This window comes from Delphinus delphis, chromosome X (genome assembly GCF_949987515.2).
Source record: "Delphinus delphis chromosome X, mDelDel1.2, whole genome shotgun sequence".
In the NCBI taxonomy this organism is placed as follows: domain Eukaryota; kingdom Metazoa; phylum Chordata; class Mammalia; order Artiodactyla; family Delphinidae; genus Delphinus; species Delphinus delphis.
In genome coordinates, this window is record NC_082704.1 from 69,184,349 (window position 1) to 69,210,414 (window position 26,066).

Sequence of the window (26,066 nt, forward strand, 5' to 3'; positions counted from 1 at the left end):
TCTCATTCCTCTGATCAGAGTTGGCTGGAGTCAGGGAGGCAGAAAATATCTGTGGACTCACAAGACTCTGCTTACTAAACTGGGTTGTTGCCCACTCTTCTCCATCCCTCTGGTTCCTTCCTGTAAGCTGGACTCATTAAGTACTTTCTGGCTTGGTTGGCCTCCTCACTCAACCCTGAGATCTCCCCCTCTCCCCAGATTCTACTTTCCATGTGGCCCTACTTGGATCCCTTAATGCGTTGGGGGTTCAATAATGGGGAAATCCAGCTCCTATTATATGATTGTCAGCTCCTGGGTCTCAGGGAGGCCATACTGTACTTTGTCAAACAGCTTGCACAGGGTCCTGATGTAGAGTGCGTGGTACTTGTCCACCATCTTTTTGTTTGGCTTCTTAATCTTGGGAATTGGCAGGGGCTCCCCAGCTGTGGGGAAGGAGGAGAGACAAGCATCAGACCTTTCCCCCCACCCAACTCAAATTACCCATTCCTCAGAGGGAGCCACATACTGAAACTCAGTATCTGGGTCCCCTCCCCTTCCTTTGTTCTTTCCCTCTGCTCCAACCCCATACTGTCCCATGTTCTCCAAATACCTAATCTCGTGCATGCTTAAGAGAATGAGAGTAAACTCAGAGAGTGCTGAAGGAATGTATGCGAGTAATGATGCCCTCATGGCAGCTGCTGAACTGTGTCCCTCCCGTGAATGGCCACAACTCTGATCTGTTTAGTTGTCCTCCCCACCCTGCCCTCAACCACGGCCACTGGAATTCCCATTGCCTGTCCCAGCTGTGTGCCAGGTCCCCTGAGACTTGAGGGATGACCTGAATGGGGGGAATCAAGAACCAGAGTGGTCCAAAGATGCTGAAAAACTTAACAACAGTGGTAATGGGCCGATTGAAAGGCAAGAAGCCCCAGGATCCTCGAGTGAGGCCCCGGCTGTGGAAGGTACAGAAACTTAGTCTCAGGGTTTTTTTTGATTCTGTCCTGCAAGGTTTATTTGGAAGAACCTTAGCCACGTGCCCTCAGTGAAGGTCTCTTGATTGTGAACCTCATTCTCTCCAAAGGAATAGGAGGGAACAAGGTATGATCTGCAAAGAGACGTGCAGGAGTGTGAGTTCTCCCAGGAAGCTCCCCGCAGTGAAACCCTCTCCAAGGTAGGAAACCTCTACAATCTCCCCATTATAGGACAAGAGTCCAAGAACCCAAGCATCTCCAGCCTTGTGTCTCATTCTTGCTATGCTCCACACCCACCTCCCACAAGTGAACCCTTGGAGGGGAGTTGCTGCACCTTGTCTTGTGATGGGAGGAAAGTAATCTCAGGAAATCTAATAGCCCTTATTGTACCCAGCATCCAGAGTGATCTTCCTAAACTGTGTATCTGGACATGTCACTCTTCTCTTTAAAACTCTTCCAGAGCTCCTCACTTTGTGCCACGCTGCTTAGCAAGGCCTTTGTGCTCTAGCCTTGCCTACCTGGCTAGCCTCCCCTCTCCTCAGCCCTTTGTTGCAATCTGCTTAGCCATACTAAGTGTGCTACGTTCTTGCTTGCCTATGCGCCTTAGTACATCCTGCTCCCTCTGCCAGAAACGCCTTCCCTCTGCCTTCACGTGACTAATTCTATTTCGCCCTTCACTACTCAGCTCCAATTTCATCCCCTGAACCACCTCCAGTTCTTTGAGCCCCTCCATTTCCTCCCACTCCCACCTCCCTCATCTGGTGCTTACCTCTTTCCTACACTAACACTACCCCAACTCTGTACTACAGTCATCACCTTGCCTGGCTGACTCCCAGTAGACAGCAAGCTAATCAAAAGGGGGAACTATGTCTTATTCATCTCTGAAGCCCAGGGCCTGGCATAGTGCCAGACATGTCATCATAGGACCTCACTGAATGCCTGTATTTTTCTCCCTTTTGGTCTAACTGGTAATGCCTACTGATATTTCAATTCACAGTTCAGATGTCACCCACCTATGAAACCTCTACTTTGGGTGGAAGGCTTTCCATCAGTTGGTGCTCCCATAGTGCTTTATACATATATCCATTATGGCACATCTTTCATTCAACAAATATGTATTGAGTTCTTTCTATGTGCCAGCACTTTTTTTTTTTTTGAGGAAGAACACTACCACCTCTTCTTCTTTTTTTTTTTTTTACATCTTTATTGGAGTATAATTGCTTTACAATGGTGTGCTAGTTTCTGCTTTATAACAAAGTGAATCAGTTATACATATACATATGTTCCCATATGTCTTCCCTCTTGCATCTCCCTCCCTCCTACCCTCCCTATCCCACCTCTCTAGGTGGTCACAAAGCACCGAGCTGATCTCTCTGTGCTATGCAGCTGCTTCCCACTAGCTATCTATTTTACGTTTGGTAGTGTATATATGTCCATGCCACCCTCTCGCTTTGTCCCAGCTTACCCTTCCCCCTCCCCATATCCTCAAGTCCATTCTCTAGTAGGTCTGTGTCTTTATTTCTGTCTTACCCCAGGATCTTTATGACATTTTTCCCCTTAAATTCCATATATATGTGTTAGCATACGGTATTTGTCTTTCTCTTTCTGACTTACTTCACTCTGTATGACAGACTCTACGTCCATCCACCTCATTACAAATAGCTCAATTCCGTTTCTTTTTATGGCTGAGTAATATTCCATTGTATATATGTGCCACATCTTCTTTATCCATTCATGCGACGATGGACACTTAGGTTGTTTCCATCTCCGGGCTATTGTAAATAGAGCTGCAATGAACATTTTGGTACATGACTCTTTTTGAATTATGGTTTTCTCAGGGTATATGCCCAGTAGTGGGATTGCTGGGTCATATGGTAGTTCTATTTGTAGTTTTTTAAGGAACCTCCATACTGTTCTCCATAGTGGCTGTACCAGTTCACATTCCCACCAGCAGTGCAAGAGTGTTCCCTTTTCTCCACACCCTCTCCAACATTTACTGTTTCTAGATTTTTTAATGATGGCCATTCTGACCGGTGTGAGAGGATACCTCATTGTAGTTTTGATTTGCATTTCTCTAATGATTAATGATGTTGAGCATGCTTTCATGTGTTTGTTGGCAGTCTGTATATCTTCTTTGGAGAAATGTCTATTTAGGTCTTCTGCCCATTTTGGGATTGGGTTGTTTGTTTTTTTGTTATTGAGCTGCATGAGCTGCTTGTAAATTTTGGAGATTAATCCTTTGTCAGTTGCTTCATTTACAAATATTTTCTCCCATACTGAGGGTTGTCTTTTCATCTTGTTTATGGTTTCCTTTGCTGTGCAAAAGCTTTGAAATTTCAATAGGTCCCATTTGTTTACTTTTGTTTTTATTTCCATTTCTCTGGGAGGTGGATCAAAAAGGATCTCGCTGTGATTTATGTCATAGAGAGTTCTGCCTATGTTTTCCTCTAAGAGTTTGATAGTTTCTGGCCTTACATTTAGGTCTTTAATCCATTTTGAGCTTATTTTTGTGTATGGTGTTAGGGAGTCATCTAATCTCATACTTTTACATGTACCTGTCCAGTTTTCCCAGCACCACTTATTGAAGAGGCCGTCCTTTCTCCACTGTACATTCCTGCCTCCTTTATCAAAGATAAGGTGACCATATGTGCATGGGTTTTACTCTGGGATTTCTATCCTGTTCCATTGATCTATATTTCTGTTTTTGTGCCAGTACCATACTGTCTTGGTTACTGTAGCTTTGTAGTATAGTCTGAAGTCAGGGAGCCTGATTCCTCCAGCTCTGTTTTTCGTTCTCAAGATTGCTTTAGCTATTCGGGGTCTTTTGTGTTTCCATACAAATTGTGAATTTTTTTGTTCTAGTTCTGTGAAAAATGCCAGTGGTAGTTTGATAGGGATTGCATTGAATCTGTAGATTGCTTTGGGTAGTAGAGTCACTTTCACAATGTTGATTAATCCAATCCAAGAACATGGTATATCTCTCCACCTATTTGTATCATCTTTAATTTCTTTCATCAGTGTCTTATTATTTTCTTCATACAGGTGTTTTGTCTCCTTAGGTAGGTTTATTCCTAGGTATTTTATTCTTTTTGTTGCAGTGGTAAATGGGAGTGTTTTCTTGATTTCACTTTCAGATTTTTCATCATTAGTGTATAGAAATGCCAGAAATTTCTGTGCATTAGTTTTGTATCCTGCTACTTTACCAAATTCATTGATTAGCTCTAGTAGTTTTCTGGTAGCATCTTTAGGATTCTCTACGTACAGTATCATGTCATCTGCAAACAGTGACAGCTTTACTTCTTCTTTTCCAATTTGGATTCCTTTTATTTCCTTTTCTTCTCTGATTGCTGTGGCTAAAACTTCCAAAACTATGTTGAATAAGAGTAGTGAGAGTGGGCAACCTTGCCTTGTTCCTGATTTCAGTGGAAATGCTTTCAGTTTTTCACCATTGAGGATGATGTTGGCTGTGGGTTTGTCATATATGGCCTTTATTATGTTGAGGAAAGTTCCCTCTATGCCTACTTTCTGCAGGGTTTTTATTATAAATGGGTGTTGAATTTTTTCGAAAGCTTTCTCTGCATCTATTGAGATGATCATATGGTTTTTCTCCTTCAATTTGTTAATATGGTTTATCACATTGATTGATTTGCGTATTTTGAAGAATCCTTGCATTCCTGGAATAAACCCCACTTGATCACGGTGTACGATCCTTTTAACGTGCTGTTGGATTCTGTTTGCTAGTATTTTGTTGAGGATTTTTGCATCTATGTTCATCAGTGATATTGGCCTGTAGTTTTCTTTCTTTGTGACATCCTTGTCTGGTTTTGGTATCAAGGTGATAGTGGCCTCATAGAATGAGTTTGGGAGTGTTCCTCCCTCTGCTATCATTTGGAGGAGTTTGAGAAGGATAGGTGTTAGCGCTTCTCTAAATGTTGGACAGAATTTGCCTGTGAAGCCATGTGGTCCTGGGCTTTTATTTGTTGGAAGATTTTTAATCACAGTTTCAATTTCATTACTTGTGATTGGTCTGTTCTTATTTTCTATTTCTTCCTGATTCAGTCTTGGCAGGTTGTGCATTTCTAAGAATTTGTCCATTTCTTCCAGGTTGTCCATTTTATTGGCGTATAGTTGCTTGTAGTAATCTCTCATGATCTTTTGTACTTCTGCAGTGTCAGTTGTTACTTCTCCTTTTTCATTTCTAATTCTATTGATTTGAGTCTTCTCCCTTTTTTTCTTGATGAGTCTGGCTAATGGTTTATCAATTTTGTTTATATTCTCAAAGAACCAGCTTTTAGTTTTATTAATCTTTGCTATCGTTTCCTTCATTTCTTTTTCATCTATTTCTGATCTGATCTTTATGATTTCTTTCCTTCTGCTAACTTTTGGGTTGTTTTGTTCTTCTTTCTCTAATTGCTTTAGGTGTAAGTTTAGGTTGTTTATTTGAGATGTTTCTTGTTTTTTAAGGTAGGACTGTACTGCTATAAACTTTGCTCTTGGAACTGCTTTTGCTGCATCCCATAGGTTTTGGGTCATCGCGTCTCCAATGTCATTTGTTTCTAGGTATTTTTTGATTTCCTCTTTGATTTCTTCAGTGATCACTTCGTTATTAAGTAGTGTATTGTTTAGCCTCTATGTGTTTGTATTTTTTACAGATCTTTTCCTGTAATTGATATCTAGTCTCATAGCATTGTGGTTGGAAAAGATACTTGATACAATTTCAATTTTCTTAAATTTACCAAGGCTTGATTTGTGACCCAAGATATGATCTATCCTGGAGAATGTTCCATGAGCACTTGAGAAAAATGTGTATTCTGTTGTTTTTGGATGGAATGTCCTATAAATATCAATTAAGTCCATCTTGTTTAATGTATCATTTAAAGCTTGTGTTTCCTTATTTATTTTCATTTTGGATGATCTTTCCGTTGGTGAAAGTGGGGTGTTAAAGTCCCCTACTATGAATGTGTTACTGTCGATTTCCCCTTTTATGGCTGTTAGTATTTGCCTTATGTATTGAGGTGCTCCTATGTTGGATGCATAAATATTTACAATTGTTATATCTTCTTCTTGGATCGATCCCTTGATCATTATGTAGTGTCCTTCTTTGTCTCTTCTAATAGTCTTTATTTTAAAATCTATTTTGTCTGATATGAGAATTGCTACTCCAGCTTTCTTTTGATTTCCATTTGCATGGAATATCTTTTTCCATCCCCTCACTTTCAGTCTGCATGTGCCTCTAGGTCTGAAGTGGGTCTCTTGTAGACAGCATATATATGGGTCTTGCTTTTGTATCCATTCAACCAGTCCGTGTCTTTTGGTGGGAGCATTTAATCCATTTACATTTAAGGTAATTATCGATATGTATGTTCCTATTCCCATTTTCTTAATTGTTTTGGGTTTGTTATTGTAGGTCTTTTCCTTCTCTTGTGTTTGTTGCCTAGAGAAGTTCCTTTAGCAGTTGTTGTAAAGCTGGTTTGGTGGTGCTGAACTCTCTCAGCTTTTGCTTGTCTGTAAAGGTTTTAATTTCTCCATCAAATCTGAATGAGATCCTTGCTGGGTAGAGTAATCTTGGTTGTAGGTTTTTCTCCTTCATCACTTTAAATATGTCCTGCCAGTCCCTTCTGGCTTGCAGAGTTTCTGCTGAAAGATCAGCTGTTAACCTTATGGGGATTCCCTTGTGTGTTATTTGTTGTTTTTTCCCTTGCTGCTTTTAATATGTTTCTTTGTGTTTAATTTTTGACAGTTTGATTAATATGTGTCTTGGCGTATTTCTCCTTGGATTTACCCTGTATGGGACTCTCTGTGCTTCCTGGACCTGATTAACTATTTCCTTTCCCATATTAGGGAAGTTTTCAGCTATAATCTCTTCAAATATTTTCTTAGTCCCTTTCTTTTCCTCTTCTTCTTCTGGAACCCCTATAATTCGAATGTTGGTGCGTTTAATGTTGTCCCAGAAGTCTCTGAGACTGTCCTCAGTTCTTTTCATTCTTTTTTCTTTATTCTGCTCTGCAGTAGTAATTTCTACTATTTTATCTTTCAGGTCACTTATCCGTTCTTCTGCCTCAGTTATTCTGCTATTGATCCCATCTAGAGTATTTTTAATTTCATTTATTGTGTTGTTCATCGTTGCTTGTTTCATCTTTAGTTCTTTTAGGTCCTTGTTAAATGTTTCTTGCATTTTCTCTATTCTATTTCCAAGATTTTGGATCATCTTTACTATCATTATTCTGAATTCTTTTCCAGGTATACTGCCTATTTCCTCTTCATTTCTTAGGTCTGGTGGGTTTTTATCTTGCTCCTTCAACTGCTGTATGTTTTTCTGTCTTCTCATTTTGCTTATCTTACTGTGTTTGGGGTCTCCTTTTTGCAGGCTGCAGGTTCTTAGTTCCCATTGTTTTTGGTGTCTGTCCCCAGTGGCTAAAGTTGTTTCAGTGGGTTGTGTAGGCTTCCTGGTGGAGGGGACTAGTGCCTGTGTTCTGGTGGATGAGGCTGGATCTTGTCTTTCTGGTGGGCAGGTCCATGTCTGGTGGTGTGTTTTGGGGTGTCTGTGGACTTATTATTATTTTAGGCAGCCTGTATGCTAATGGGTGGGGTTGCGTTCCCGTCTTTCTAGTTTGGCATAGGGTGTCCAGCACTGTAGCTTGCTGGTCGTTGAGTGAAGCTGGGTGCTGGTGTTGAGACGGAGATCTCTGGGAGATTTTTGCCGTTTGATATTATGTGGAGCTGGGAGGTCTCTTGTGGACCGGTGTCCTAACGTTGGCTCTCCCACCTCAGAGGCACAGCACTGACTCCTGGCTACAGCACCAAGAGCCTTTCATCCACATGTCTCAGAATAAAAGGGAGAAAAAGTAGAAAGAAAGAAAGAAGGAAAGGAAAGAAGGAAAGAAAGAAAGAAAGGATGGAAGGAGGGAAGGAGGCAAGGAAGGAAGGAAGGAAGGGAGGAGGGAAGCAAGTAAGAAAGAAAAGAAAGAAAGGATAAAATAAAGTTATTAAAATAAAAAATAATTATTAAGAAAAAAAATTTTTTAAAAAGAAAAAAAAAATGGATGGATAGAACCCTAGTACAAATGGTGACAGCAAAGCTATACAGACAAAATCTCACACTGAAGTATACACATACCCACTCACAAAAATAGGAAAAGGGGAAAAGAATAGTAAATCTTGCTCTCAAAGTCCACCTCCTCAATTTGGGATGATTCGTTGTCTATTCATGTATTCCACAGATGCAGGGTACATCAAGTTGATTGTAGAGCTTTAATCCGCTGCTTCTGAGGCTGCTGGGAGGGATTTCCCTTTCTCTTCTTTGTTCGCACAGCTCCTGGGGCTCAGCTTTGGATTTGGCTGTGCCTCTGCGTGTAGGTCGCTGGAAGGCGTCTGTTCTTCGCTCAGACAGGACGGGGTCAAAGGAGCAGCTGCCTCGGGGACTCTGGCTCACCCAGGCCGGGGGCAGGGAGGGGCGCGGATGCGGGGCAAGCCTGCGATGGCAGAGGCCGTCGGGATGCCGCACCACCACGAGGCACGCCGTGCGCCCTGCCGGGGAAGTTGTTCCTGGATCCCGGGACCCCGGCATTGGCGGGCTGCACAAGCTCCCTGGAAGGGAGGTGCGGACAGCGACCCGCGCTCGCACACAGGCCTCCCGGTGGCGGCAGCAGCAGCCTCAGCATCTCATGCCCGTCTCTGGGGTCCGTGCCGTCAGCTGCGGCTCGCGCCCGTCTCTGGAGCTCCTCCAAGCAGCGTTCCCAATCCCCTCTCCTCGCGCACCAGGAAACAAAGAGGGAAGAAAAAGTCTCTTGCCTCTTCGGCAGGTCCAGACTTTTCCCCGGACTCCCTCCCTGCCAGCCATGGTGCACCAACCCCCTGCCAGCTGTGCTCACGCCGCCAACCTCAGTCCTCCCCCTGCGCTCTCCCGTCCTTATTCTTTTGTCTCGGTTTATTCTTTTCTCTTTTGCCCTACCCAGGTACGTGGGGAGTTTCTTGCCTTTTGGGAGGTCTGAGGTCTTCCGCCAGCGTTCAGTAGGTGTTCTGTAGGAGTTATTCCACGTGTAGATGTATTTCTGGTGTATCTGTGGGGAGGAAGGTGATCTCCACGTCTTACTCTTCCGCCATCTTCTCGATCTCCTACCACCTCTTCGTGCCAGCACTTTTTTAAGCCCTGGGGACACATCAGTGAACAGAATGGATTAAAAAAAAATCTCTGTCCTCATGGAGCTTACCTTTTATTGAGAGAAGACAGACAATAAACAATAATAATGAACAAATAGAAAACCATATATGTAAAGAAATAAAATTGATGATGTATGAGGAGATGATAAGCGCAATGGGAAAAAGATCCAGCAGGATGGTCAGGATAGACCTTATTGAGAAGAGACATTTGAGCAAGGACCTGGAGGAGGTAAAGGAATAAGCCAAAGAGTTATTTGCAGGAATAATGTCCCAGACAGAGGGGGCAAGTAGAACAAAGGCCCTAAGGGAGGAGCGTGTGGCTTGTTTGAGGGACAGCAAGGAAGCCAGTGTAGCTCTAATGGAGTGAGCAAGGGGGAGGGCAGTGGCTGATGAGATCAGCGATGTGGCAAGATAAGTTAGGGTCTTGCAGGCCCTTGTAAAGACTTTGGTTTTTCTCGGTGTGAAATGGGAGCCACTGGAGCATTTGGAGTAGTGACATGATCTGACTCACGCTGAATAGGATCATCCTGGCCACGGTTGAGAATAGACTCTTGGATGTGAGGGAGGCAAGGGTAGAAGCAGAGAGAGCACTTAGGAGACTGTTGTAATAATCCAGGGGAGAGACGATGGGGTGGTAAACCAGGGGGCGATAGTTGAGATGGTAAGTGGCTGGCTTCTGGAAATATTTTGTAATTATATGTGAATATGTCTGTCTTCCATTGGACTCTGAGTTCCTTAAAGGCAAGGACCAGGTCTTATCTATTTTTATATCCTTAATGCCTAGTACTATGCCTGACACACAGTAGCTGTTCAGTAACTGTGGAATGAATGCATTCTATTTCTCAAACCAGATTATATGCTCTTTGGGGGCAGTATCCATGTCTTTTGCATGTTTGCAATCCCCACAGCATCAAGCCCAGTGCCTTCCTTGCCCTGGGTAAGTTCTATGGGCCTCGCAGTTCATGGGTTGATATAGACTGAAGCCCCACTTCCCCAGACCCCCAGCCTACCAGGCTAATGGGCAGAAGGTAAAGGTCTTTTACTGTTTTTTCTCTAACTTCAAGCTTTAAAAGTACCCACCAGAATGTGTCTGGAGGCCCAAACACCCTTAAGGCACAGTGTGAGCGAGTAGAGAGAAGCAGTCAGAATGAAGAGGGAACCCACTCTAACAGGTTTCCAAGGAAGGGCACCATTCTGGATAGGTGCTACAGGGGACCTATGGCACCCTGATGATAGGGCACCAGAACCTAGGGACCCACCCTGTCTTCAGTGCCAACCTCACAAAACCTTTATGCTGTTTAAGGAGGACGGTAGAGGCTCCTGCGTGGCACAAGAGGGCTTCAGCAGATCCACCCTCCACAATAACCACAGCATTGCCCGAGCCTTTCTTGGTCAGCAAATACTTCAAGGCCAACTCACTCACTGGGCACACACCTGTGAAACCAAAGAGTCAAGTGGTATAACAAACTTGGTGCTTGAGGACGGGGTAAGGGGTTCCTCCAGGGTCTTCCTGCTGGAGACAGTTCTTCTGTCACCAGACTGTGCTTGTTTCCACTCTTCTGTCTTTAACCTCCACATCCTGGGTTAGCCCTGAGGTTGGTCCTTAGGGTCAGCTGCTTGCCTTGCAGCTCTGTGCTACAACAGTTGGGGCTACATTGAGTTCTTCTGCCTACTTTCTCTTAGCTCTATAGTATTTAAGCCCATCCCTTCCTTCTCTACCCAGGAACTACAGCTGTCTTCCACTCTCCCCAGGCTGATGGCAATTGAGGCTCTCCAGAGTTCTCTTCCCTAGGAGTAATGAGGAATAGCCACCACCATCCTGCTTCCTCCTTAGAGCAACCCGGCAAAGGGAAGCCAGTGGCTGCGGGTTCTGGAGAGTAGGCAGACCCAGGATCCTGTCCAAGCCAAATTGAAATGTAGATGAACCATGGAATGACATCTTGCTGCTCTACAACAGTCACAGAGTCTTTCCTCACCTCTGCTTCCCAACTCTGCCCTGTGCTCACCTTCTGTTCCCTCCTGGGATGGAAGACATTGGCTCCAGGCCACAGTCCTTGAGATCCAGGTTCATACCAACCTCAGAGGGGAGCAGAACCATCCTCTGGGACTCTAGTGGTGCCACCTGGCCCCTCCAGATATCAATGTATCTTACCTTTTAATGTTTGGCTTCAGTTGTTTTCTGGTGTCAAGAAGGATGGATATTCATCCAAAGAGAAGGACATTTGGCACAGTACCCCGGCTTGAAGCCTGGCATGGGGAAGTTGTCCTGGATTCTGACGGATGCCTATCCTTTATCCCTTGATGTCTTACGCAAGTTCAAAGGGGTTCGCAGGAGATGAGGGTCATGGGCCAGGAGGGTACCAGCTAGTATGAAAGACTTGAAAGTGTCTTTGAGACGCCCTGAGATGAGAGCTGCTACGTAAATGACTGGCCAAAAGAAGCCAGTTGACATCCCCCAAGAGTCAGGCAAAGTTCATCTGAGCTGTACCATTCATGCCTCATTTTCCTTATATTTGGTTTTGATATTTGGCTTTTGCTTTCTGCTTTCCACTTTGGCTTTGATCCTGAACTCCAGGCTTCTGCTTCCTCTTCTGAAAGGATCCTTGGCAACTCTTATGAATGCCTATAACTTATCCTGCTGCCTAATCAAACCCCGCCTCCCAGATCTTGGACAGAACCTGAGGCTTGGCCACATATTCCTGTTACTGGCTCAGTGTGTTCTGGACTCATTTTCTACTAAGTCCTCTTCCAGCAGGGAGTGAGAACTGGACTGACTGTCAAGGCTTATAGAAGTTGGAGCCCTGAGGTAGGTCAGAGAATGGAATGATTTCTTGTACTCACCCATTGACATCACATAATCTCGCACAACTGGGATCCAGAAGATCTCTTCCAAGGTCCCTACATAAGGAGTGATGGCTGGGAAAATCCGAGCAAAGCCAGTGGCCTCAGTGGGAAAGATGATGAAGACACCATAAGAGAGAATGCCATGGGGGTGGTTGGCAATGATATAGTTGTGTTTGGGACAGAGGTCATGAGTCTTCACCAGCTGTTAGAGGGAGATTGAATCAGAGTAGTGGATAGAAGGAAGAGAGGACATGTGGACTCAGATCCCGGTAGGTAGCCTGTGTTTCCCTTGGGGAGCTCCAAATCCCTATTCACTGGGATGTCTTCACTGTCACATGATTGCCAGGGGTTATGATGCTCAGAGAGGCTGACCTGGGTCTGCCACTCTGAGGCAAGGTGCTATCCATTTGTCTCCCCACCTGCCCATCCATCTTGGGTCCCTGCTCTGCATTATGCCTCTGGGCCTTGATGTCCACTGCTGGCCACCAAAGCCTTTGAAAACATAGGGCTGAATGGGGAGGGAGTGTCTGGGCAACAGGGACTGAGCGCACCCAGAGGAAGCGTAGTCATCTTTACTGGGAAGAAATTTGGAAATACTTCCAGAGGGTCCAGTTTCGTACCCAAGTTGAACGCCTACCACCTGCAGGTACAGAAGGGAAGGAAAGACTGGGTGAGATCTTGCCAATCCCTCTACTTCTCCTGGAGGTGGAGGGTTCTTCTTAAAACATTCAGGTCACTAGAGGGGCCTCTTTCTCACATTTCCATATCGGGCACAGAGCTATAGGTACTGTCCCTGAATCCAACCCTCAAGGAGACACAGGAAGCCCCTGCTCCTCTGGAGCAGTCATTAAGGTGGGAGGGAAATAGCAGGAGGCTGGGAGCACCCACCCAGAAACCAGCCTCAATTCTTCCTGGGCATCCTGGCAGAGACCTCTGTTACTTGCTGAGCTTTGCCCTCCTGTCTCCCACCCCTTCCCTCTACCTTCCTGTGCTCCTCTCCCTCTCTCCTTCGCTTCGCCTCCCTGACCTCCTTTCCTTTCCCTTTCCTCTTCTTTCCTCTCCCCACCTCTTCTCCCTCTGTCTCTCTCACTCTCTCCTTCCACCCCCACCCCAGCCCTGTGGTTCCATCCTTGGTACAGACAGGGACCACCACTCTTCCCCTGTTTCTTTCCTTGACTGTGGGTGTTCGTCATAGGAGAGCCAGGCTAAGGCGAGCACGGACAGCATGCCGAACTTAGTGAACACCAAAAAGTAGGGTATAAGAAGAATAGGAATAGCTCCTGAGGGGACGCAAAGGGTTCATGCCCTTCAGTTCCCTTCAAGTTTAATACACCTCTCATAACCCCGATCTCTGCTCTGTAGTGAAGGAGCAGGTTGAGGCCGGTGTGAGACTCTTCTCTCCTCATCCCCCCCGACCCCCTAACCCCCTCCTAGCTCTGCTGTTGTCCGGGAGGACCTCTGAGTCCCTGGATCTGGGTCCCCTTGGTGGCTGAGATCTTAACTGAGGACAGCAGAACCATGACGTTCTCAGAGTAGGTCCTCAGCTGGGGTCAAAGGACAGCACTACTTGGCAATTGGAAGGAAACAGCATCTTGGGCCGGTGGCTTACATCCCCGTTCTGGGACCTCAGGAAGTCCTTTCTGAAAGCTCAGCCCTCCTTCCTTTGTGGAACTGCTCTGTCAGCACATTTCAGTGGAGAGGGGCGGCCTGCAGTGTACGGGCTGTTTGATGCTGAGAAGAAAACACATATTAGAAACTGCTTTACTTTGTTCGATTTTGTCCCATTCAAAATGTCTCAAAAGTTCAGAAGGGGAAAAAATCATCTCTGTTAGCAAAGAAAGGGTCACAGCAGGCTGTGAAGTGCAGACATGGTACATCTTACAGCAGTGGGAGTTGAATTCCATTTTAAAATATGCATTCATGAGAAAGAGGGGCTCAGTACACATATTGTGAATTTAAAAATACCCAGCTAAAGGAATGACTTCTTTGACCAGATAACATCATAGTAGATAAAAGTTTCAGAGAAGGGGAAGAAACTCAAGAGTTACCTGCCAGCAGGTTTGTCTCTAGCATTTTGGGCTTAGATGAAAATAACAGGAAAAAGATGGAATGGGCATTTAAAAAAAAAGTTGTGTTATGGAGTAGAAGAAACCTTAGTGATAGGCTGAATTCCCCTTACAAGAGCTGGCTGAAGTGGTTGTTGTAAGCATACTAATTAAATAGGAAATAGCAGGGGGAGGAATTTTATGGGAAGATTGCCATGGATACAAATCTTGCTACCTCTGACCCTCATAAAAGATGAGAGTAGGGGGCTTCCCTGGTGGCGCAGTGGTTGAGAATATGCCTGCCAATGCAGGGGACACGGGTTCGAGCCCTGGTCTGGGAAGATCCCACATGCCACGGAGCAACTAGGCCCGTGAGCCACAACTACTGAGCCTGTGCGTCTGGAGCCTGTGCTCTGCAACAAGAGAGGCTGCGACAGTGAGAGGCCTGCGCACCGCGATGAAGAGTGGCCCCCACTTGCCGCAACTAGAGAAAGCCCTCACACAGAAACGAAGACCCAACACAGCCAAAAATAAATAAATTAATTAATAAATTTATTTTTTAAAAAAGATGAGAGTAAATTTGCTGGGTAAGCTTCAGAAGAAAACTCAGATAAAGTTAAATATGAATCATTATTAATTATTTTTCAACTTCTTTATTGGAGTATAATGGCTTTACAATGGTGTGTTAGTTGCTGCTGTATAACAAAGTGAATCAGCTATACATTTACATATATCCCCAGATCCCCTCCCCTCCCTCTTGCATCTCCCTCCCACCCTCCCTATCCCACCCCTCTAGGTGGTCACAAAGCACTGAGCTGATCTCCCTGTGCTATGTGTCTGCTTCTCACTAGCTATCCATTTTACATTTGGTAGTGTATATATGTCCATGCCACTCTCTCATTTCGTCCCAGCTTACCCTTCCCCCTCCCCATGTCCTCAAGTCCATTATCTACGTCTGCGTCTTTATTCCTGTCCTGCCCCTAGGTTCTTCAGAACCTTTTTTTTTTTTAGATTCCATATATATGTGTTAGCATACGGTATTTGTTTTTCTCTTTCTGACTTACTTCACTCTGTATGACAGTCTCTAGATTCATCCACATCTCTACAAATGACCCAATTTCGTTCCTTTTTATGGCTGAGTAATATTCCATTGTATATATGTGCCACATCCTCTTTATCCATTAATCTGTCAATGGACAGTTAGGTTGCTTCCATGACCTGGCTATTGTAAATAGTGCTGCAATGAACATTGGGGTGCATGTGTCTTTTTGAATTATGGTTTTCTCCGGATTTATGCCCAGGAGTGTGATTGCTGGATCATATGGTAACTCTATTTGTAGTTTTTTAAGGAACCTCCATACTGTTCTCCACAGTGGCTGTATCAATTTACATTCCCACCAACAGTGCAAGAGGGTTCCTTTTTCTCCACACCCTTAGAGGGATTTTTTTTAGTAGATTTTAAAAGTATTTAATTTAATGGGATTTTCTACACAGGTGATCATGTCATCTGTGAATTAGGACAGTTGTATTTCTTACTTTTCAATCTGTATGCTTTTCTTTCTTTTTTTTTTCTTCTTGCTTTATTGCACTTGCTAGGACTTTTAGTATGATGTTGAATACAAATGGTGAGAGTGAACATACTTGCTTTGCTCCTCATCTTAGAGAGAAAGCTTTCAGTCTTTCACCATTAAGTATGATGTTACCTGCAGGGTTTTTTTTTTTTTTTTTACAGACACTCTTTATCAAGTTGAGAAAGTTGCCTTCTATTCCTAGTTTGCTGAGAGATTTTATCATGGATTAAAGTTTGTCAAATGCTTTTTCTACATCAATTGATATAATTGTGTGTGTTTTTTCTCCCTTAGGTGGTTAATATGCTAGGTTACGTTGATTGATTTTCAAATATTTATCCTTGCATTCTGGGATAGAGCCCACTTGGTCATGGTATATTTGTTTGATTTGCCAGTATTTTTTTGAGGATTTTTGCATTTATATTCATGAGGGATATTGGTCTGTAGTTTTTTTTTTGTACTGTTTTGTCTGGTTTTGGTATCAGGGTCTGGCCTCATAAATGAGTTGGCAAGTGTTCTTTCGTCTTCTATTTTCTGAAAAAGATTGTGTAGAATTTGTGATATATCATCTTTAAAATGTTTGGAAGAATATGCCGTTGAAACCAACTGGGTCTTCAGATTTCTGTTTTGGAAGGCTTATAACCTTCCAAAATTAAAATTTAATTTAGTTAATAGTTACACATTATCTGTTTCATTTTGGGTGAGTTTTGGTTGTTTGTGGTTTTCAAGGAAGTCTTCAAATGTAATTGTTAATTTGTCTATTTTTTTTCCAGTTCTGTTAGTTTTCACTTCATATATTTTAAAGCTCTATTGCTAGGTGCATAGACATTTAGGATAGTTATGTCTTCTTGGTGAATTGACCCTTTTACCATTATGTAATATCCTTTTTCACCCTTGGTCTTGACTTAAAAAAAATAAATGTAAACCTGTACACCCTCAAATTACTAATGATTACTAGCTTAAGTTAAAGATGGTACCAGTATGAATCTAACTGGGTCCTTTCTTCAAATCTTTCTGATTCATCTTTCTTGCTCACTTTCCCCATATAGTAATAGCCAACATTTACTGTACACTCATCATGTAAAACTAAGTATTTTACATGTGTATTTTATTAAATCTTCATAAAGCCCCCATTAGGACAATAAGCATTCTCATTTTGTGAATGAGGAACCCAGGTTCAGAGAAGTTAAATAACCACTTAAGGTCACACAGCCAGCTAGTGGGTGAGCCAGAGTTGAGAACTCACACTCTTCCTCCAGAGACTGTACTCTTCACCACTGAGCTCTAATTATCGCTTTCCTTTAGTCAATTGTTAATTCCCGTCAGTTCTGTCCTCCAAACATCTTTCAAATTATTCTATTCCCCACCTCCATGCTACCATCCTGTCCAAGCCACCATTCTCTCTCTCTAAGCCGACTGCCAATGTCTTCTAAACAGGTTACCTGCTTCGATTTGAGCCATGATGCAGCCAGCATGTTAAATGCAAATCTCTGTCCTTCTATAGCATATAACCAAGAACATGGCTGGTTTGTCAAAGAGACATTTCTGTGGCTCTGTGATTACTTAACGGATCAAACTTAATGATAAATATGAGAACCTCTGGGGGTTAATGGTAATTCAATAATTCAACAACTCACATGGCTTCCCATGACTCTTAGGATCCAGTCCAGTCTCATAAACTTGGTTCTGAAGGTCCTCCGTGATGGAGCCCCTGGCCACCCCCTAGTTCTCTGCATGCCACCATACTGTTCTTCTGTCAGTTTCTTCAACTCATTCTGTTCCCCAGCCTCCGGGCTTCTGTGCATATTGTCCCTTTTGCCTGGAAGACTCTTTCCTCAGCTCGTTGCCTGGCTAGCTCCTATTCATATTTCAGGCCTCAGGATAAATGTCACAGTTTCAACATTTTGGAGCTATCTTTAACTTCTCTCCCTTTCCAAAAAAAAATCTCTCCCATTCATCCTCCTGCCTCTGTCTCCACTGTCACTGCTGTGGTCTAGAACTTGATCTCCTCTGGTCTGGACTGCAGGCTTTTGTCTATTCTTGCCTGCTGGTCTCTTCCCCTCCAGTCTATTTTCCATGCCGCAGATATATTTTTAAGGCACAGTCATAATGTTGTTTGCCTCCTCTGAAGCCTTCAGTATTTTCCCACTGCTGACAGGATAAAGTCTGAACATGTTAGCCTGGTGGTTTTTTTTTTTTTTTTCTGTACGCGGGCCTCTCATTGTTGTGGCTCCGGACGTGCAAACTCAGCGGCCATGGCTCACGGGACTAGCCGCTCCGTGGCATGTGGGATCTTCCCGGACCGGGGCACGAACCCGTGTCCCCTGCGTCGGCAGGCAGACTCTCAACCACTGCGCCACCAGGGAAGCCCTAGCCTGGTGTTTAAGGCCCTCCATGGGCCGGCCACATACACCTTCTTGGCCTCATCTCTCAGCACCGGCACTCATACCCCTTATGATCTAGCATGAGGTGATCATACCCAGACCACTGTAAGGACATGGGGTGATCTGAAGTGGCTCATGGATGGAAAGTTATTTTAATGTGTAGGGAATAAAAGTGAATTCATGGTGGTAATGTAAAGTTTCCTGTTAGAATATATTAATTTAGGGGCTTCCCTGGTGGTGCAGTGGTTAAGAATCTGCCTGCCGATGCAGGGGACACGGGTTCAAGCCCTGGTCCGGGAAGTTCCCACATGCCGTGGAGCAACTAAGCCCGTGCGCCACAGCTACTGAGCCTGTGCTCTACAGCCCGCGTGCCACAACTACTGAAGCCCGTGTGCCTAGAGCCCGTGCTCTGCAACAAGAGAAGCCACTGCAATGAGAAGCCCGTGCACCACAACAAAGAGTAGCCCCTGCTCGCCGCAACTAGAGAAAGCCCACGCCTATCAACGAAGACCCAATGCAGCCAAAAATTAAATAAATGAATGAATAAATAATTTTTTAAAAAAAGAATATATTAATTTAGCTTACAGGAATGAGTCAATTTGGGGAAAAAATGTTAAGTAATAATAGCACAGGTGGTACTCAGCTGTGGAAAGAACCAGAAAGTGGGAGGCAAACGGCTGAAGAATGGGAAACGGGGTCCAACCACCTTAGTCTACTCCCCATTCTTTCAACCCACCATGCAATTTCACTTCTCCATGCCTTTGGTGATGCTGTTCCCTTATTCTGACTACCCTCTCTCCAACTTTCTGTCTATATCAAAATTCTCTCAGCCGTCAAGGCTTAGCTCAAATGATACCTCCTTGATGATATCTTTGCTTATTCTCTGGTCAGAATGAAGAGTTCCCTCCTCTACACACCCACAGCACATTACTTCTGCATCTATTTGGCCCTGTTTCATTTTGCTGCTTGTGTAGTTAGCACCTTACATGTCTGGCCCTTTGCCTTTTAGACAGTAAGCTTCTTTTTTTTTAATAAATTTATTTTTAGCTGCATTGGGTCTTCTTGCGGTGCGCGGACTTCTCACTGTTGTGGCTTCTCTTGTTGCGGAGCACGGGCTCTAGGCACGCGGGCTTCAGTAGTTGTGGCTCGCGGGCTCTAGAGCGCAGGCTCAGTAGTTGTGGTGCACAGGCTTAGTTGCTCCGTGGCATGTGGGATCTTCCTGGACCAGGGCTCGAACCGTGTCCCCTGCATTGGCAGGTGGATTCTTAACCACTGCGCTGCCAGGGAAGCCCTAGACAGTAAGCTTCTTGAAAACAGCCTTCAGCATAATGCCAAGCACAGGAGGATGATTCAGGATAAATATATTTGTTACATTCAGTTGTAGCACAGGGAAGTTTGATTTCAAAATTCTCTAAGTGGCAGGTGAATGGTAACAGGGAAAGAAACCACCAATGCCCTTATTCCAAATAAATAAAGAAAGGCCTTCTGAGGTTCCAGGGTGTGCATGAGTGTGTAAGGCTATGGGCAGCCTGTCATTTCTAGTGTAAAGTGAAAACCTGGCGTCTTAATCAGTTGGCTCAAAGCCTTCAGAAATCCAAGAACGTGACTGGTTTGTCAAAGACGAATTTCTGTGGCTTTGTGATTACTTATTGGATCTGTATTACTATAAATGTAAGAACCTGCGGGAGTAAAAAAAAGATAATTTAGTAATTCAGCAAACATAGACTGAGCATACCTCGTGTGAAATCCCTGTGCTAGAAGCAATGGGGGCAGGCTTGGGGCCTGGAAGGAGGAGGGTGAAGAGCATAAGTATGAAAACGATGAAAATAATGTAAGTATGGTTACTGATACCTTGTATAGAGCATTTATTGTCAACAGGCACTCTATTCAGCACTTAATGTACATTATCTCATTTAATCTTCTCACGACCCTGAGAGGTAGATAATTTTATTATCCCCATTTTACATATGAAGAAACTGAGGCTCAGAGAGGTCATGTATCTTCATTTCAAGCTTTGGGAAAAAAAGTATGTAGCATTTGTTGTGTCTTTATTATGAACCAAGAGCTACTTTAAGCACTTTGTGTATGCTTAATTAATTTAAGTCATATTAAGACATGTAAAAAATAAAGTTCCTGCTTTCCAGAAACTCATGGTCTAGAGGGGAAAACTGATACCATAAATAATGGATATATCCTAGAGGGTGAGAACAATACAGTTAGGGTTCAAATGTCATTATATGGGGACGAAAGGAGAAGGCCATTCTTTACTACCGGGCAACCTAGAAAGGCTTCTTACAGAAGGTAAGATTTAAATTGAATCTTGAAGGAAGAGTAGGATTTTGACAGACGGATTAGTGGTGGAAGGGCCTTCCACGCACAAGGAAGAGCTCGAACGAAGGCCTGGAGATGGAAGAGTCCAAGGTCTGTGAGTAATACCATAACCTGCAAAAGTACAGGGAGCATGGGAAGCCATGGAACAGGAGATGACACTGGGAAGGAAGCAGGGGAGCTCAGGTCCCATACTGAATGGAATGAGAAGCCAGTGATGGTTCTTAGCAGAGGAAGAGCGTGATCATATCTGTGTATCAGTGAGATCATTTGAGATGACTGTGCGAGCAGGAGAAACGGTAGGCAGGGAGGTCAGCTAAGAGTTGCAGTGACTTAGATGAGAGGCAATGGGAACCTGAAATAGGCTACTACTTCTGAAATCAATTTGAAAGATACTATGGAGGCAGAATGTTCCGGGGTTTGCAGTTGACTGGATGTAGGGGGTGAAGGAGAGGGAGTAGTGAAGTGAACGATGCCTTGAAAGGGCCTGTGGGAATGCTTGGAAGGTATCAGAGTATCTGCCTCATTTTCTAGGATCTAGTTACTCATTATTCTTCCTGAAGGTGCAATGAAATCAGAGTCTAAGGTGCCTGTCTTAGAAGTGGTAGTCACTCTTCTGTTGATCAAACGTCTTCTGAGGTGGGGTGGTTGGGCTCCGATGTCAATTTCTATCACAGAAAGAAAATGAACATCGACTGAGGGTTTTCTTTCCTCTTTGATTATCAGAATGGTCTTGAGAGCTCTGTTCTACAATGGTAGAGGGTGAACGACTTACTTGCACAAGCTCACATAACAAGTAAATGGCAGACCTGGTCTGTCTGACTCCCAAGAGTATGTTCTATTTTTTGTATTATCAGCAACCAGAGATACGAGGCAGACCCACACACACACAAAAAAAGATGTCCATGAGAGAGAAAAAAGAACAAGAGGTGGACTTAAAGGTCTTTACTGAGGAGAAGAAATCTGGAAGAATCAACAGTGTCAAGCCTGGTGTTGCAAGAAATAGAACAATGACAAGACGTGGCTCCTGTTTTCATGGAGCTTATTGGGTAGAGGAGGCAAAGGGTATAAAGGCTGCTATGCAACCGAATTTTCCAAAGTGCTCTGGACTTTCACAGATAATGTAGTCTCAGGTTGCCAGGACAATGTTGCAGAGAAGGTATGACTTGAGCAGTATCTCAAAGGAAGGGTTGTCCAGGGATAGTCCAGGAAGGGTGATCAGGGAATCTTTTTTTTTTTTTTTTTGCGGTATGCGGGCCTCTCACTGTTGTGGCCTCTCCTGTTGCGGAGCACAGGCTCCGGACGCGCAGGCCCAGCGGCCACGGCTCATGGGCCCAGCCGCTCCGCGGCATGTGGGATCTTCCCGGACCGGGGCACGAACCCGTGTCCTCTGCAACGGCAGGCGGACTCTCAACCACTGCACCACCAGGGAAACCCAGGGAATCTTTTAAGTGTAGGAAATAGAGCAGGAGTGAAGGAGTGAGAGAGTAAGTAACCTTGGCATTTTTTTAAACATCTTTATTGGAGTATAATTGCTTTACAATGGTGTGTTAGTTTCTGATTTATAACAAAGTGAATCAGTTATACATATACATATGTTCCCATATCTCTTCCCTTTTGCATCTCCCTCCCTCCCACCCTCCCTATCCCACCTCTCTAGGTGGTCACAAAGCACCGAGCTGATCTCCCTGTGCTATGCGGCTGCTTCCCACTAGCTATCTATTTTACATTTGGTAGTGTATATATGTCCATGCCACTCTCTCACTTTGTCACAGCTTACCCTTCTCCCTCCCCATATCCTCAAGCCCATGCTCTAGTAGGTCTGTGTCTTTATTACCGCCTTACCCCTAGGTTCTTCATGACTTTTTTTTTCTTAGATTCCATATATATGTGTTAGCATATGGTATTTGTTTTTCTCTTTCTGACTTACTTCACTCTGTATGACAGACTCTAGGTCCATCCACCTCACTACAAATAACTCAGTTTCGTTTCTGAGTAATATTCCATCGTATATATGTGCCACATCTTCTTTACCCATTCATCTGTCGATGGACACTTAGGTTACTTCCATGTCCTGGCTATTGTAAATAGAGCTGCAGTGAACATTTTGGTACATGACTCTTTATGAATTATGGTTTTCTCAGGGTATATGCCCAGTAGTGGGATTGCTGGGTCGTATGGTAGCTCTTTTTGTTCTGTGAATAGATTGCCTGGAATACGAGCTTCACCTAGGGGAAGAGTAGGGGGAGGAGCTGGTAAAGAGTTTGAGGCAGGGGGCTTCCCTGGTGGCACAGTGGTTGAGAGTCTGCCTGCCAATGCAGGGGACACGGGTTCGTGCTCCGGTCCGGGAGGATCCCACATGCCGCGGAGCGGCTGGGCCCGTGAGCCATGGCCGCTGAGCCTGCGCGTCCGGAGCCTGTGCTCCGCAACGGGAGAGGCCACAACAGTGAAAGGCCCGCGTACCGCAAAAAAAAAAAAAAAAAAAAAAGTTTGAGGCAGAGAGTGGAGCAGGGCCTTGAATGCCCACAATAACTCATTTGTACTTCATCAAGAAGGCAAGGGAAAACCGCTGACTATTTTTGAGCAGCAGAGGGCTATAATCAAAGATGCCTTTGAAAGACTCTTCTGGCTGTAGGCAGTGGAATATATGGGAGAGGGTGGAGAATAGAAGTCCAGGAAAGAGGATATTGCAACAGTTTAGATAGATGGCAATACAAGCCCAGAAAAGAAGAGACAGATGGAGAGCCATCCTTTAACTGGAAGCTGGGCCTCAGAGGGGCTCTCAGGAGAATTGCCTAATTCCAAGGGTCATGAATATTTATATTCCACATCTCCCCCAAACCATCTCTTCATTCTTCTCTCATCGCTTCTTTCCTCCTTCTTGTCCCTCTCTCTGCCTTTTCTCTCCCCCTCTTCCCTACGTTTTCCCCCATCACTCCCAGTTGTGCTCAGTAATCAGCCATGATTCTGAACATCATTCAGGAAGGAGGAAAAGCGCTGAGGGAGGCTCTGAGCAAGACAGAAAGAATGAAGGAAAGAGGGTGAGAAAAAGAAGGAAGAAAAGAATTAGGAAGGAGGAAGGGAGGGAGGAAGGAAGGAAGGACACTTTTCTGTAAGGAGTATTTACTGGGAAACAGGCCATGGACCCCTTTGGCAGTCTGGTGAAGCCCTTTTCTGAATAGTATTTTTAAATGCATAAAATAAAATACACAGACTTACAAAGGAAACTCATCATAGTAAAACACCGTTATCAAAATATTGCCAAAAATGTCGTACAGTAACATGGGCTTCTTGATTTATGCATTAAATAACCACGCCTAATGGTAGTTCCAATAACTGTTGGAATTTGGAAGTGGTAACGAGCATAAATGAACTTTTTTTTTTTTTTTTTTTTTTTGCAGTACGCGGGCCTCTCACTGTTGTGGCCTCTCCCGTTGCGGAGCACAGGCTCCGGACGCGCAGGCTCAGTGGCCATGGCTCACGGGCCCAGCCACTCCACGGCATGTGGGATCTTCCCGGACCGGGGCACGAACCTGTGTCCTCTGCATCAGCAGGCAGACTCTCAACCACTGCGCCACCAGGGAAGCCCATAAATGAACTTTTGAGATGACTGCAACAACTGGCATGTGAAATGTAAATCTCTGTGATGTCTATTACTGACAAATTCACAGGTTATTTCTGTGGTTTGCTGCCTACATTCATCATTTCAATATGAGGTTAGTGAAAACAAACAGGTAATTTTTTCCATCCAAATTCAACGTTGTCCCTCCCTGCCTCATTCTAGGTCTATAGGTCCCTAGTTAAGAACCACTGCTCTACGGGGTCATATAGCCTCCCACAGATTGGACTTGGCAGCCTCCTAACCTGTCCCATCCTTCAGGATGACATTTCTCCACGTCCAGTTTCCAAACTTGCCCCTGTAATTGGCTGCTCACAAAGCCCTGGTTTCTGACTGAGAAAAGCTTCGAGCTCTCAGCCCATTTGCCCGGCACTGATGACTGTCATTCTCTGAGTCCATTGAAGAACTGGCCCTTTCTCAAAATTCTGTCTAATGAGTCACTCACGCAGCCCGCAGATTTTCCATAATTCTCTCATCATAGTCTTATACTGGAAAATCACCTTACATCTACCCAGTAACACCAACTCTGCCCCTGCCCCCGAATAGGACTCTTTTCAGCTAGTTCACAGGGGGCAGTCCTGAGAGAGGGCTGGGGTGATCTTTAAACCAGGAAACCTGCAGCCTCACTCCTGGCCTTCATGCCCCTCAGATGGGAGGAGAGAAATCTAATGGACTCAACAGTAGCCATCTCTCTGGGTGGAGAGGCACAGTCCTTCCCAGAGAGAGGGGACCAACCAAATGATCTCTTTGGAGCCCTCCTCATCTGGAGATTCCTGGTCTCTTTCTTCATCTGTTCCCTTGTGCTTTCCAGCCCCTGGGGTTCACTCACCTAAAAAGACATAGACTGAGATCCACTGCAAAACAGAGAGTGTTTGGAGGCTTTCCTGAAGATCCAGATGGGAGAGGAAGGCCATGGCCATGGTGCTGTTCTGTTGTGTTAAGAAGGCTGGTGCCTCCAGAGCTGAGCTGATTGCAGGTGCTTTGCTTTAATGTCATCACTGAGTCCCTTCATCTGCTGGAGGTTTTAGCCTTTTCTCCAGTCTTCCCTGTTCTCTCCCCACAACTTCCTATGCACACACCAGGCTTTAGATCATACTTTCTAATCTCTCTAATATGCATCCTTTCCCCCCAGGTGCTCAATTGCCTCGGGCTGGTTCTAGCGCCCTGTGTGTGTGTGTGTGTGTGTGTGTGTGTGTGTGTGTGTGTGTGTGAGGAGGGGTCCCTGATATATTAGTGCAGGAAAAGGGAATGGCTTAGGCCTCAAATAGGATCTCTGAAAAGCAGTCTGCCCTGGTGGATGCTCTCTGACTCCTCCTGTCTTCTGCTGAGAGCCACCTAGTCGACTAGAGCCTTCTTCTGCATGAATATCTAGACTTCTCAGATCCCTCCTTGTGCCTCTGTTCCCAGGGGTTCTGTACCAGTGGCCAATGGGAGAAGCATTGCACAGAGAGCAGACCTGGCTTTTGGTCCTGGCTCCGCCAAGTTCCTCCCCGGACGCTGTGGGGGAATCGCTCTGTCTCTCTAGATCTGTTGTTGGGAGGCAATCTAGCGGCTAAAGGCATGGACTTCAGAGCCAGATAGCTGGGGTTTAGATCTCAGCTCTGCCACTTACAAGTTGGCAAACTGCTGTGCCTCGGTTTCCCCAACTGTAAAATGGGGATAATAATAGTACCTGCTTCATAGGATTGTTCTGAGGATTGAGTGGGTGAATGTAAAGCACTTGGCACTGGGCCTGGCACACAGGAGGTATTACTGTAAGCGTTTCCTATTATTATTCTTCGTTTAATAAAATGAATGTCTACTGAACATCTATTATGTTTCAGGCTAAAAGGCTTGCTTCTGCACACCAGCCCTTTCAAAATTAAAGATTGTCTCCAGGTCCCAGGCCTGTGGATTCCTTTTTTCGGTAACTATCTGTTGAGTGATTACCGTTTGCCAGGTGCTGTTCTAGGTGTTGAGGATTCTTTGGGGAAGAAGATGGGCATGATTCCTGCCTTCATTGAACTCACAGTCTAGTGGAGGAGACAGACATTATAAACTTACGAAAGGGGCTTCCCTGGTGGTGCAGTGGTTGAGAGTCCGCCTGCCGATGCAGGGGATGCGGGTTTGTGCCCCGGTCCAGGAGGATCCCACGTGCTGTGGAGCGGCTGGGCCCGTGAGCCATGGCC

The 26,066-nt window shown here is 44.8% G+C and overlaps 1 protein-coding gene across 1 annotated transcript; it reads right to left on the reverse strand.

Annotated features, from left to right (window-relative positions):
- Nucleotides 1-273: 273 nt before the first annotated feature.
- Nucleotides 274-24,818, reverse strand: DGAT2L6 (diacylglycerol O-acyltransferase 2 like 6). Its single transcript, XM_060002046.1, is given in 9 exon segments — nucleotides 274-422; nucleotides 859-991; nucleotides 994-1,084; nucleotides 10,370-10,544; nucleotides 11,952-12,158; nucleotides 12,527-12,544; nucleotides 12,547-12,594; nucleotides 13,064-13,234; nucleotides 24,728-24,818. Coding segments are annotated over 9 exon segments (1,083 nt in total).
- Nucleotides 24,819-26,066: the final 1,248 nt, after the last annotated feature.